At 41.7% G+C, this 15,115-nt stretch overlaps 1 protein-coding gene across 1 annotated transcript in view; it reads left to right on the top strand.

Annotated features, from left to right (window-relative positions):
* pigg (phosphatidylinositol glycan anchor biosynthesis class G (EMM blood group)) overlaps nucleotides 1–9,610 on the top strand; it is a 97,291-nt gene extending 87,681 nt beyond the window's left edge. The window contains exons 12-13 of the mRNA XM_083652451.1: nucleotides 1,539–1,702; nucleotides 8,659–9,610. Coding sequence (XP_083508577.1) covers nucleotides 1,539–1,702; nucleotides 8,659–8,884 — 390 coding nt within the window. The 3' untranslated portion in view covers nucleotides 8,885–9,610. The remainder of the gene's footprint in view (nucleotides 1–1,538; nucleotides 1,703–8,658) is intronic.
* Nucleotides 9,611–15,115: the final 5,505 nt, after the last annotated feature.

Raw genomic sequence — 15,115 nt, 5'->3', positions numbered from 1 at the left:
AGACGGCTAGTGTCCTTAGAAGTTACATTGTATCACATGGTAAATAACTGTGCCAGTAGAGCATTGTTTGCTGTCATCTGGAGCTCGGCTTTGCAGTCGATCTTCTGCGGATTGATTCTCGTCCCAAAAGCAGATGGTCAATAAAGAAGCAAAGCATCAGATATGAGCCAGTCTGTGCAAATATTGCCACATGGGGAGGGCTTTTTTTTAAGCATCATCCAATGATTTGAATTCAACACGCAGCTTAGCAACTTAGCAACTAGCTGTAGGAAATATTAATCAGCACAATGATGCTTTTAGAACTCCGCATTGAAAGGTTTCATTTGACAGAAGTGAGTTGGACTGACTAGATTGTCCAAAACTCCAAAAGTTGGTTCAGTAATGTGTTTGGATTCATTGACCTGAGTTACAGTGGATTACAGAATAAAAATAAATAAATTATTATTTTCCATGCACAAGCCAAACTCTTAAAAGACCTACTGATTATAACTAAAATTGACATGGCCACATACTGTACATCTTATCAATCAATACATTTTATATTTATATAGCGCCAAATAACAAGAACTATCTCAAGGCACTTTACAAATAGAACAGGTTGAAGACCAGGCTCTTTATTTGAGACCCAAAAATTGAAACAATTCTCACATACAACATTGATTTTACTGCAAGGTCATGTGGCAATTGAAACAATTTCCCAACAAGAGCATGCACTTTGTAACGGCGGCAAGGAAAAATACCCCTTTAACGGGGAAGAAAACCTTGAGCAGAAAACCTTGAGCAGACCTGGCTCTTGGTCGGCGTTCATCTGCCATGAGCGGTTGGGTGGAGAGAGAAAGAGATGTACAGTAATGGCAGTAATAAGGATACCATTAACAATAACAACTATAATAAGTAAGAGCATAAGTAGTAATAGTAATGCACAGTTACAACAGTAGTAACGCGTGTAATGGTAGCAACCCTAATGAAAAACAGGACTAATAATAGTAATAGTAGTAGCGGTGTGTCTCTTCCCACTGGAATCAGGATGAGGTCATAGAGGATCCATTCTGTGTCCGCGTACATAGCCCCTGCAGGAATGGGAGACACGAAGACTCTGGGAAGAAGGCAAGTCAGTAACATGCACGAATGCGACACAAATGTGAACAGATAGGGCTCAGTGTCTTATGGAAAATACTTCACTTTAACAGGACGAGCTCAAACTCCGAACTGACCAGTGTGTGCATTCACACCTATGTACGCACTCGCATGCACCCACACACGCTTACAGAGTTTAGTGGTTCTAATCAGTCCGGCTGGCAGAACGGTGTGTGTCCTCACTGTCCTGCCCCGGCCTGGGAATGGAAAGAATAAACCACTGGGAAGTTGCCACAAGCTCTGAATAATGATGATAAAGCAAAAGACCACTTACCAGCAATGAAATGCTTACAAAGCTCCACATTGAGATCTTTGTTTACTCATTTTTGCCTATATACTGGGTATGTTGTTGTTCCTACGCCCTTGGCTATGCTAAAAATAATGTCTTTCTGTTCCTGCAGGGCAACTCCAACAATATTGGCACCGTCGACATTTCAGTTGGCTTCATTGGAATGGAAAGTTACGTGGAAGCGCCCGCCATCTTCTTAACGGCCCTCAGCACCTATGCAGGGCCCCTGCTCTGGGCGTGTCACCTCGTCTGCTACCTCAGTTCGGAGAGGGACAGGTTAGTTACAGAGTCACTGTTGGGTTTGCCTCGGTGTTACAGGTGTCATTCATAATATCGATGGCTATGTTTACGTGCACAGAGAATTATGTTAATTCATCATAACCAGTGTTGGAAAAAAGGACTCAAATCCATTACTCAAGTAAAAGTAGCAATACCATAATGGAAAATTACTCCAGTAAAAGTAAAACCCTGAATTCAAAAGTTTACTTAAAGGCCCTTTTTGCCCACTAGATGTCACGCTGGAGCCGTAACGTCAGACGTAAACACAGGCTATAAAACACACAGGCACGGCTTCCCATGCCACCGTAAACACTCACATTGTCCTGCTATAGCGTCTGTATCTACACTATGCAACCCAGACACTCCTGTGCCATCAAGGCATGCAGAGCAAGCGACACAGCCGACCTCCCGCACTGTAAACAAAGACCAGGTAACACACAGTCCCAAACCGCGATGCAAACAGAGACTTACCGTATTTTCACAGTCATGGCCGCTTTATTTTCCCAATCACAGTCACGGTCAACAAGCTGTGTTTTCACAACACAGAGAGGGGGCGTGGCTTCTTTCACTGCTCAGAACATTATAACTCGCCTGTCTCGCTACATAATAGAATAGTGTTTTGCGGGCATCTAGTGCTGAATATCACATTTAGTGCCTTTAATTAAACATATAGAAATGTTGGCAGTGGAATGTACTCCAGTATCACATGTATAGACACAAGTACTCATTCAGAAGAGCGACCTCAGAGTGTTAGATTATTGGTGCCTGTAAGAAGTATTTTAATGTTGTAGGTCTAGCTACTCCATATACTATGCATCATATTTTATTAACTTATCATATGTTTTGCATGTAAAACTTCATTCTCCAAAGTAACTAGTGACTCTCCAGCCATAAGCTAAATGTAGTGAAGTAGAACGTATAATATTTCCCTCTGATATTAAGGTCTCAAAATTGCACTTAAGTACAGAACTTGAGTAAATGTACTTTGTTACATTCCACCTCTAGTAACTCGTTTCAGCTTAGATTTTTCTTTTTTTCTGCCTGCCTGCACTAATTCTTTCCCCTGTATGAGAGATAACCTACGGCTCAGTCAAATATCTTTTTCTTACTTTTGTTGTACAGTTCTGTCTGTGGGTGGGACACCACAGGTGGACAGGAACATTCAGCAAACTGGTTTATTCCTGGCATTGGGGATACTCTGTTGCAGGGTATCAAAGATGCATGTGACCAGTTTAACATGAATAAGAGTGAAGTGTACAGTATGGCCAATAACCAGGTTACTGTGTGCATGTAAACGGAGCCAATGACTTACAGCTTTTCCCTTTTCCCTGCCTAGGCATCGAGCGCTGCCTAGTAATATAATGTCTGATCCCATGTTTGAATGTGATGTATACTATGTATTGAACATTTCAGTTGACACTGAACTTTTGAACACTGAACATTTTTATGCCCTTCTAACTAACTAGGCTCGCTAGCTCGGCCGCTATGCGGCCTCGCCCGCCCTGCAGCTTGCATACGCAGTTTGGCCGCTATGCGGCCAATTGCCCGAGTGTAACCAAAAACCAAAAAAAGTCATAAGATGATTTTGGTCAATAATGATGTCACTGATGACATCACTAATGATGTCATAGACATTGTGACAACATCAAGTGGGACAAAAATTGAAACAAACAGTGCCCCCTTGAAACAACTTGACACTTGACAGTCTTCCCTTGCTTAAAGGAAAGAACTGGTCTTTAGTGTGTAATAGTCTTTAGTGTGATAGGTGCCGACCCAAAAGCGTATGCGTTTCAGCCCTGGGGTTTGCGCTGAACGCTGAGGAAAGCCTAGGGCTGAACCGCATTTGTCTTTTGCTGTTGTGCATCATTAAAAAAGTGATATACACTTATGTATGAGTGCTGACGACTTTGTTATTTTCATCTTCCCTTTGCTCTCATCATTCTTAACATGGTGCAATCCCCCAATAATGCTTCCCGGAGAAAGCCCACCTGCAGAATGCACTTAGAGACGCTGTGATCAAGGAAAGTCTAAAACAGTCTGACACAATGCAACTCATTTAGCATGCACTTTGCTCCATCAGCACCTCAGCCACTGAGCAGCTACTGGAAATGGACTTTGATCAATACCTCCTGGTCTGGCCTGGTCCCTGTAGACACTGTCAGACTCCACTTTAAGTGATATTGTAATCTGGTAAAACACTTTAATTTTTTTTAGTGCACATATCACCATAGAGCAACGTGAATGGAAACCCCCACCAACGTTGCCCGTTCTGAGGAGCCATCGTCAGCACCTTTTTATACTTTTATTAGGAAAACCTACTCTAGAAAATCAGCTGTTTGAACGTATCTACAAACTGCAAAAGGCAGATCCAGGTAATACTATTTCACTCTGTTCCCCAGATTAGACCTTTTTGTGTGTAATTACCTCTTTTCAGAGCCGTGGGGGGAAAAGTGCCGACGGTGACAGGGAGTCCCCCATGCAGCTTAAGGTGGAGGTTGACTGCTCCTGTACTTCTATGTCAGCTGAGCAGTGGAAATGTTTAACCAAAGCAAATAGAATGTTTAGACGCTGTTAAATAGCTGGTGACTTCCATCAGTCTCGTATTGTTGAGTATTTATTGATTGATTTGATGATTGTTTGAAAAGAGTACCGTAAATTCCGGACTATAAGCCGCACCGGTGTATAAGCCGCACCTGCAAAGTTGACTATTTTTTTCTTATATAAGCCGCACCGGACTATAAGCCGCGGGTGTTTTAATGTTTTTTTTTTTTTTTTTTTTTTATTGTGTTTTAATGTTTAATTACCATAAGGGTTCATGCACAGAGGGGATTGTCGGGAAAGAGATGGCTGTTTGAGGAAGCTCCCATTTATTAACATTTCAACAAAACAACATAACACAACACCACCTGTGTTGTTTTTTACAGTGCACACAGTGTCATACAGTGTCATACAGTGTGGTGAAAAGAGGGCAAGAGAGGAAATTAAAACAGAAGTGGATTTATAGTTAGAAAGAGTGCTAAAAAAGAGAGATTTTTTTTTTTTTTTTTTTTTTTGTGGAAAAAATCCATAGATAAGCCGCACCGTTATATAAGCCGCAGGGGCCAAAAAAGGCCAAAAAACGGGGAAAAAGGTGCGGCTTATAGTCCGGAATTTACGGTACATGAACAAAAGATATGCATCTCAGACAACAACATCAGAGATAAAAACACAAAGTCCGAGGACTTGTTTCCATTGTGGTCCTTGGTCTCAGACAGACAGCTCAAAACAACAAAGAACAAACATTGATACATAAAAAGTACAAACCTATAGGAACTACAAACTGTTTAAAATACAAAAAAAAACATAAAAATTAGATAAAATTAGATAAAAGAACCAAACCTAAAAGAACTATAACGCATTTTAAAATACTTAAAAACCGTAAGAGCTGTCTAAAATTAAATAAAATGTAAACTAAAAACACATGAAAATTCCTACCAAGTACTGTTTTCCATAAGCCAGTTTTTTAGCGTGGACTTAAATTTAATGATGGTACAGTAACTCTGTGGAAACAACTCGCAATTAGTTTCAGGGGTATTGTGATAGCAAATGCCATCACAGTATCTATTCACAGACCGTTGTCTGTGAATAGCATTAGCATTAGCAGCGCGTTTCACTCATTTTAAGCTTGTTTCTCAAATTAGTAATATCGTTAAATCCAATGTTATCAATTCAATTGTGTCTCCCCGGCTAAAGATGGCTTACCAACATAATGCATCCTCAGAAGTGTTCCTGTTTCTGTGTGCCACAATATTAAATTATTGGATTTGGAAGGAGTGACGCAATGAATTATGGAGCCAAAAATGTCATCAAAATGGTCCATCTGATGCGATTAACCCTGCCTCGTCCTTGCCCGCACTGTTACTCACTATAATTGTACTTAAACTTCAATAAACTGGTTCAGCTGGTTCAGCTGCTTTTAGCCAGCCTCGGCCACACATAGTGTTTTGGTCCAAATTTGACACACACCTCACCAAAGGAGAATGGAAATCAAGAGTGTTCGCTAGAGCTGTCGGCTGAATTCCCACCTCCGGACTGGACTACTTCCCATGTCTCCTACTTCATAAGTGTGTCTTTTATCGTCTTGGACTGGACTACTTCCCATGTCTCCTACTTCATAAGTGTGTCTTTTATCGTCTTGGACTGGACTACTTCCCATGTCTCCTACTTCATAAGTGTGTTTTTATGCCTCCGCCGGCGACAGCCAGGCATTAAGGATCTGGGTTGTCCGTACGTACGTCCGTCCGTACGTCCGTCCGATGTTCGTTAGCGCGATATCTGAGGAACGCCTTGACGGAATTTCATCAAATTTGCCTTGAACATCGACCTAGACTCAAGAATGATCTGATTAGATTTTGGTGGTCAAAGGTCAAAGGTCAAGGTCACTGTGACCTCTCGAACTCCATTTTCCAGCTTGTTAACACGATATCTCAGGAATGCCTTGACGGAGTTTCATCAAATTTGCCTCAAACATTAATTTGGACTCAAGGATGAACTGATTAGATTTTGATGGTCAAAGGTCAAGGTCACTGTTACCTCACACACCCAATTTCCAAGCTCTTTAACGCAACATCTCCGGAGCGCTTTGACGGAATTTCTTCCAATTTGCCTCAAATGGCGATTCGGACTTAAGAATGAATTAATGGTGGAGGCATAAATCTGTGGTGCGGTCGTTCTAGTTTATCGTCTTGGACTGGACTACTTCCCATGTCTCCTACTTCATACGTGTCTCTTTTATCGTCTTGGACTGGACTACTTCCCATGTCTCCTACTTCATACGTGTCTCTTTTATCGTCTTGGACTGGACTATTTCCCATGTCTCCTACTTCATAAGTGTCTCTTTTATCGTCTTGGACTGGACTACTTCCCATGTCTCCTACTTCAAAAGACATCAACAGACTTCAGCGCATCATCCACTGCGCTGAGAGGATAATCGGATGCAACCTGCCATCCCTCCAGGACCTGCACGCAGCCAGGACACTGAAGCGGTCTCGCAAGATCATGGCTGACCCCTCCCACCCTGGCCACAAACTCTTTAAGACACTCCCCCACGGCAAGAGACTGAGGTGTGCCAAAACCAGAACCACCTGCCACAAGACCAGCTTCTTCCCAACCGCCATCAGCCTCAGCAACAAGGCCCGGAAACCCCTTCCGCCAAGGGCCTCACCAACAATCCCCCCCACACACAAACTCACTACCTCCTCCTAAACTCAACTGAACTCCCCCCCTCCCCCATAAAACTGGAACTCATACTGTATCTAATTTAATGCCTGTCTAACTGGGACTGGTAAATTGATGTAAATTCCCTGCACATTAATGCCTATTTAACTTAGCCTGTAAATTTCATGCACATTCAATGTAAACTCTTATCTAACTCTGACTGTAAATTCATGTAAATCCACTGCCTATTTAACGTATATTTAACTCAGTCTGTAAATCTCATGTAAATCCAACGTAAATTCATATTTATCATCCACAGAACACTTCACCACTCATGTACATATTGTATATATTGACTCGATTTGATTTGATTTGATTGCACTTGCAACCTTGCGATTGCCGTTAGTTATCTTTCTACTTCTTATCCCTGTATATTGATGTAACCGCTATGCTGCATACAGACAGTGACAAATTCCTTGTATGTAACTTGCATACTGTGGCAATAAAAGTGATTCTGATTCTGATTCTGATTTTGATTCTGATTCTGATTCAGATTCATAAGTGTGTCTTTTATCATCTTGGGAGAAGATCAGTTCTCCAGGCTTCTAATTCCTCCCCCACTGCTTGCATGCTGCCCGTTTGAATGAACGAGAGCCCTGCGCTAATTTACTTATGTGTTTAAATGGGTCAGAGATTGCTTTATTCAAGCCAGGAGATATACTGTGTGTGTGTGTGTGTGTGTGTGTGTGTGTGTGTGTGTGTGTGTGTGTGTGTGTGTGTGTGTGTGTGTGTGTGTGTGCGTGTGTGTGCGCGCGCGTGTGTGTGTGTGGTTGGATCTTCATCTTCATTTTCAAATCTCTGCACTGCATCCCTCATGCCATCGCACGGGCTGCATTAAAGCGCTGTTTTTTAAGGTCACTTCTTTATCAGAATTTGCCTGCAATCCAGACTATTGTGGGTAGAAAATGAGATCAGACTCTTCTTATGGGCAGATAGGCGAGGAGATCGTGTTGCAGGCGGATCTCGGGCTGAGACAGCAGTGAACTTTGAGCCTGTAGTGAAATAAATCTTCAGCCAGGAGATTCACATCGTCCCATCGAAAATGCGCAGCAACTTAGGACGTCCATGGTTTTACACTCCAACTTTTCTGTCAGTTGTCTCGCTCTTTGTTGAGTTTGTTGCAGTACAGATTCCTCTGCATTGCTGTCTGCCGTAGGACTGGGCAATACAGCATATCGATATTATATTGATATTGTGATATGAGACTAGATATCGTCTTAGATTTTGGATATCTTAATATCACAATATGGAAAAAGTGTTGTCTTTTCCTGGTTTTAAAGGCTACATTACCCATAAAGCAGGCTAATTCTCTGAACTTACCAGACTGTTCTACTGTAGCTATTACGGTATTTGCTTTTACCCACTTAGTAATTATGTCCACATCACTTGTTTATCAAAAAATCTCATTGTGCAAATATTTTGTGAAAGCACAATCGTATAATAAAAATAATAATAATGCCTACAATATTGTCGTAATATCAATATTTAGTCTACTCTAGAAAATACAGAGACCTACTGTATATTGTGTATCGCCATTCACCCTAAAAAATAGCGGCATATGATTTTTGCTCCGTATCACCCGGTCCCTAGTGTGCGGCTCTCCTTCAAGCCCTCCTCTCAGCTGTGCTGCTCTCCCTCTCTCCCAAAGGAGCTTCAAGCCCTCCTCTCAGCTGTGCTGCTCTCCCTCTCTCCCACAGGAGCGTGGTGGCGGTGGGTCACGGCTGCTACTGCCTGGCCCTGCTGCGGTCGGTGCCGGCGGCGGCCTACATTGTGCTGGTGACCGCCCTGCGGTACCACCTCTTCATCTGGAGCGTGTTCTCGCCCAAGCTGCTGTACGAGGCCATGCACCTGCTGCTGACCGCCGGGGTCTGCCTTGTCTTCAGCGCCATGGAGCAAAGTCACGGCTCCAGCAAGTCAAACTGAGGAGCTGCTAACAGGCAAGGGTCCCGACGCAACCTGGTGATTACATGTGTACTTACCATGTGTAATTACCATGTTTAATTTAACATGTGTAATTAACATGTGTAAGAAATGCTCTCTTTCAGACTGATGTACAATGGTTACACTCTTTCTACAGTGTGCTTATCTCTGCACAGTATGCAAACATACTTCAGAAAGTGGGTTCTCTGTACGTTTGCAAATAATAACTTGCACTTATATTGTATTTTTGCGCGTTGTCTATGAATATTTGCTTCTTTCCAAGAAGAAAATTAATTTTGTGGATGAATAAAGAGTGAAATGACACAAAGAGGATTTTTGACAAAGGATAACTTTTTTTTACACATGGATAAATGACCTCAGGGACTAATGACCGATGAGCTGCATAAGTGTTTGGACAACAGTGTTTTGTTTCTGTTCTCATATTGCTGTAGATTAGACAAGATCAATTGACTATGAGGTTCAAGTACAGACTGGATATGTTCTGGCCCTTCTTCACAGTGTCCTCATTTCATTTAAGTCATTTTAGTATGTAGTCATATTCATTTTTACTGTACAATAAGTTTAAGAGGTCTGCATCCCATAAACATCTCCAGACATTTTCTGCCTTAAGTTTTCTTTCTTTCTTTTTTTTTCCTTTCTTTTTTCCATTTCAGGGCATCAGCGAGGATTTAGCTGCTGCTATTCTGAGGCAGTATGTAGTAAACGCTTAGCGCGATTAATACAAAGCAAACAAGCTTCAATTAGTACAAGTCAACAAGGTTCAATTAGTACAAGTAAACAACGTTCGTTATCACGTCGGACCTTAAATCAATTAGTACAAGTAAACAAGGTTCACTTATCACGTTGGCCTTATTGTAAATCATCCTGCTCCTGCTACAGAGCTTAAAGCATGCCATAAATAAGTTTAATGCCCCCCCCCCCGCCCCGCCCCCTCCCTGCTATATTTCTTATTGAATTCTGCTGAGGCGGGTTGGTAAAAAGATTCATTAAAATAAAGCTCAGTTCTGAAAAACACTTTCAAATCATCGTGCTGCTGTTTGAAGTTAGACAGGAACGGCTTAAATAGGTTTCCCCCATCTCTGTTGTTCTTACTTTTCCCATATAGCTCAATAAGGAGAAACACTGGCCTGATAATTCAATGCTTATTTGACTCCTCAGACCGTTGTTTGCTTGTTCTCATTTACCCGGCTCAACCCTCATAAATATACATTGAAATTTTGAAAAATACAAGTTACACAATTTCAAGATGTTTACGGGTTGCAGACTTCTAGAAGTCAATCTGCTCGTTCGATATCACTGAAAATCATTTAAAGTAGAGCTGGCAAGTGAGCTGGCAATCACCCAAAGTAATAAGAGCATGGAGCCAAAACGACAAACAATGCGTTGCTGTCCAAGTGCTTACGGAGCTCACTGCATTATTTGACTATCTGCCTGATTGCTTTGAGTCCGGCCCTTTTGAAAGCGGAATCAGGAAATGCAAATGTCCATGCAGCAGTCACATCAGGGATCGGTGTCCAAGTCCCATCAAACTGGCTGTATCTCATAATCATAATAGCATAAAAGTATGGATTTCCACGTGCACAACATAGGACCGCAATATGTAAATTGAATGGTGACAGTACCAAGTAAGAGCAAAGACATTCATTCACGTTGTCATTTTGCTGAGTTATGGTCAATACCTTAATGAAAAGCGACCAAAAGCCACAAGCCGATGCAGGGATCCTCGTGCGTTATTAGCTGATGGTGTTCTGTCAGTTCTTACATCATTACGCTTTGGAGATTCATCCAGGAAAATGGAAGAGAGGAGATTTGTTAAAGTTCAAATATGCAGGGATAAAGACCTCCGGCTAGTTTCCTTACTTTCGGCATATGGAGGTTTTAGATTCGCAAACTATATATTTTAGACCCCCCCCCCTCTCCCCCAAAACAAAAACAAACATTCCACGTGTTTTTGTTGTCTTTTTTTAAATATAGATGAATAATGCTGTGTTGAATATTCATTCATTCAGCACAGAAATGTGTCAGTTGTTTTTGTTGTTCTTGGACTAGTTTGATAGAGAAATAAACTGTGCGATGTGTGATGGTGCTGACTACCACTCCCACTCCAATCAATCAGGAACATTTGAGGCTCAGAATGTGTTTTTGCTTTAAGCCCTGAATAAGTAACTTCTCACCTTGAGGCGGTGTGTGAATTGTAAGTGCCCACCCCCCACCACCACTTGTCACTCCCCTCAGGCTGCGGTAACTGACATCTGTAAAGCCACCAGAGGCTTTGAAGGAGCAGGTGATATGCAGTAAAAAAAGAAGAAGAAATTCTGATGTTCACGGTGGTTTTGAACAGGTCTTGACTGATGCAAGACAAGCTTCTTTCTTTTCTTATTTTCCTTCATTGTTATCGTCGCTGTGACTTCTTTACTCGGTGGCTGCTAGCCTCAGCTTGGTAGCCACAACCAGCTCACTGCTGGCCACACCCACAGAGTATGGTACACGCCACAAAACGTAATTGAAAAGCCAATTTCATTCGAACTGGGAGGTGCAGGCATGTCACACAGTCACAGTGAAACGGACTCTGGTAATTCAGAGAAAAAAATCCTGTTTGTTGATTGTTATTTTGATGAGAAAAAGGTTGCATATCGCAGCTTTTAACACCTCCACAGGCTCAGAGTGTTTACCTCTCATTTGTAGCGCAGCTCCGTCGTACTTAGCATCGCAGCCTCCAGGCCAGGCTTTCTATTGTAGAATTAGCATAAACTGTCAGGTACTGTACCTTCTGAAGTAAACAAGGGCTCTTGCATAGACTTCAAAGGAAACTGTGGAAATAGTTAATTGGCTACTTAGCAGAGTCTTCATCCCTCATTATGTCCGTGTTGTCCGCATGTTTCTTCCATGATTGTAGTTCTTCAAATGGCTTCTGGCACTTTGAGAAAATGTAGATGGAGCAGTCTCTATTTTCTGAGCGATAATAATGAATGTCTGCGTTGTGGAGTGCCCAGTAGGGTTTTTTGCGGTGCTGAAGACAAATGATGTTTGATAGATAGTTGCATCTCTCATCAGCTTCCAAATGAAAGCCAGGCTGTCAGGCTACATAGGAGAGCACTAGCAAAATCCAACAAGTTGCTGGAAAAATCACTTCTCTTCCTTGTATATGGATCATATCCTATTATGTTTTGCAATCTTCTGGCGATACCTGCAGCATGGAGCGGCATCCAACCCTCTTGCATAGTCGCTTTCCTGCATTCTCCATAGTAGCTCCATAGTAGCATAGGAGCTGCCCCCCAGCGACGACATCGGAATCACGTGGTTGCAAACAAGCTATTGGGGCTGAGAAGCTGCCATAATACTTTGGTACACAACAAAGTTGATGATATCATTAAAGTGGTCATCTATGAGATTTTCTTTTTGTACTGTAGTCTCCATGTTTGTTGCTCAGCCTCATTGCTCTGATGTTTCTGCACTGCTCTTCCCAGAGAACGCCTGTCAATCAAACTGTGTGGGCGGAGCTTGTATTTTCTGTTGATGCAGTTCGACTTTCTCTTTTCTCTGTCTGTTCAGCTATGGTGGCTAATGCTAACTAGCCAGCTCTTCTACCAGGCTCCAGCACAACACATCGGCTGTTTAGAATGACAAATGTAACAGCTGTCATGAAGTGGCTACATGTTGAATCACTGTTGTGTTGTATCAATCAGAGAGTAGCAAAACAGACTCATATGGAAATGTGTGGATCTGAATACAGAAATAATACTCGTGTCCATCTGGTTGAAAGAATGTCAGCATACTTACAGTAAGGCCCATGTCCACCTGACCAAAGACCTGTGGAAAAAGCACTGCATGTATTCTGTCATTAATTCTAATGGAAAAGCTGCATTTTCAGCACCTACGACCCAAAACCAGGTACCTCACCTCTTTTTTTTTTTCTTTTTTTTTTTTATATTTTATTTAGCAATTAAAAAATTTTAGAACACAGAAAAACAAAAAAACAAACAAACTCAGATACAGGTCCTCACCTCTTTTTAATGCTCAGCGCTGAACCTGTTCTCTCGAGGTGAAACTATTTTAACTTGTTGTAAGCGCACCGCTTGTCAATATCACTTCAGAGTTCGCTAGGCTAACGTTTAGCCTAGCAACAACGAGACTAGTGCTACAGCGCTCAACAGGTCTTTACACACCAAGAGCGATTTATTTGTGCGATTTATGATTCACACGTCAATAATATTTCTCAAACCAGTATGTCCAGTCAATGCAACCGTGCATATCAATGGCAAGAGTCCACTCAGCGAACACATGGGCACATATTCTTTCGGATCAAGGTAGATTCTTGCGAGTGTGTAAAGGCCATCACACACCAAGAGCGACGTCAATAAACAGCACGAAATTGCAAGGTGAATTTTGACCCACCTGTCAATCACAAAAACACATGTGTAAATGTCGGAAGCAAATTTCTGAAAAATCGACCTGACCGCAATAAACTTGGCCGTTGGTATGCACTATGCACGGTTGCATTGACTGGATATATTATGTTTATTCATTTGGAGAAGAAGAAAAAGTCAACAACTGTAAACAGCACAAACAGCTGCAGTGTGTGCTTCATCTCAATGTTTTAAAATCTTTATAATGTCCCACCACACTCCATGCATAACAGTAACTATGCAATTTAGCCAATATTATGTGTTGTCTCTGTAATCCCTTTCGTTGTATGTTTCCTGTTTTAACTTGTGAAATTACTAGGCTACTGAACGTTAAAATATTATTTCCTTTTTTACCTACCTTTATCTAATTTATATGTAGCTTTAAGGGAGTTGGGGGTTTTTGGACTGTGTTTTCCCCCTGTGACTTTCTGCAACCAATGTGAAAAGGTAGAAAAGTGACAGATGGTTATTAACCAAAACATTTATGTGTTTATTTTTTAATCAAGGATCATTCTTTGAGGGAATTAATTCAATCCATTTGTCTATCTGATAATGAAATAAATACATTTACAATGCTGCGTGCTGTCTTGATTTTGTCGGTTGTCACAACATTAAGGAGAGCAGCTTCAAAAGACTAATTTCGGTTGAACAAATTTTTTAAAAACAATGTTACGGATACTTTATATGAGTTCATGTACAGTAATTCTGCGATATTGACAATTTGATGCCCATTGGCCTGGAACAGAGGACATGCGGCGGCTCATATCCTTATTATATCATAGAGACAATGAGAAAATGAAGGCTTGCTGCAGCCAGCGTGTTCACCATATGTCTCTCTCTGCTGTCCGTCACATTAGTAGAGAGAGAAGCTCCCTTTGCCCCTGCTCCTCAGTTTATAATCCATATAACGTTATTCCAGCTCAAATAAATACGGGCAGCCATCGAATTCAAATGCATCGTCCATATTCTTGAAATCAGATAAATATCTGCGGTGTTTATTCCCCATGAAACATGGCGACTTGATCCACTGCAGCTGAATTCTCAACTGATGTGAGAGTCTGGCGGGACTAGTTACACAGTCTCTAGTTACACAGATACCAGACAGCAGGCTGAGAGAGGTAAATACAGCGGCTCACATTTAAACCAGTATCATATAATAAGGAAATGAGCCGCTGCATGGCAGAAAATAAGCTATTTAGAGGACATAATGAACCGCTTTGCAGGTGCCCCTGGCCTATGGCCTCTGTTCCAGGCCGTTGCTCGGTGCGTTCTACTTTTATAGTGAATTGTTTCCAGATATTTCTGTTGAGGGTGAGTTGTAAAACATAAATACAGCTGGAAATAAGGGCCAGGTTGTAAAAAAAAAAACGTAATTCTCACTTAAATTGCCTTCTATCTCAGGTGGATGGGTGACACGCAATACACTTTCACTGAAGTTTCTCCTGTCAAATGTTCCTGAATTCGTCAAATTGGACAAGGCACCATTTTCCTGAAAGTGCACCCAGCATATCTTCACACACAGTAGTGGGAGGTTGATAATTTGGTAATAATAATCATCCTCCCTCCCATCCACCCACTTAATCCAGTAGGAGGTGCTCTTTGCTTCTGGTCCTCCCATCCACCCACTTAATAATTATTTTATTTCTCCAGGATCTGGACTCATTAAAGCAGATGCACATTTCATGCTATGCTCACTCCTGAGTGGGAGTCACTCCTAAAACCCTTCACATGCTAAAATCCTTCAAATGCTACATGCTGGAGATGTATTATTAGTGTCCTGATATCAGATTTGGGGGGGGGGGGGGGG

The sequence above is a fragment of the Poromitra crassiceps genome (assembly GCF_964638095.1).
Source record: "Poromitra crassiceps genome assembly, chromosome: 15".
Lineage (NCBI taxonomy): Eukaryota > Metazoa > Chordata > Actinopteri > Beryciformes > Melamphaidae > Poromitra > Poromitra crassiceps.
Note: the sequence above shows the minus strand (reverse complement) of the source record. Positions and strands in the feature narration are given on the sequence as shown.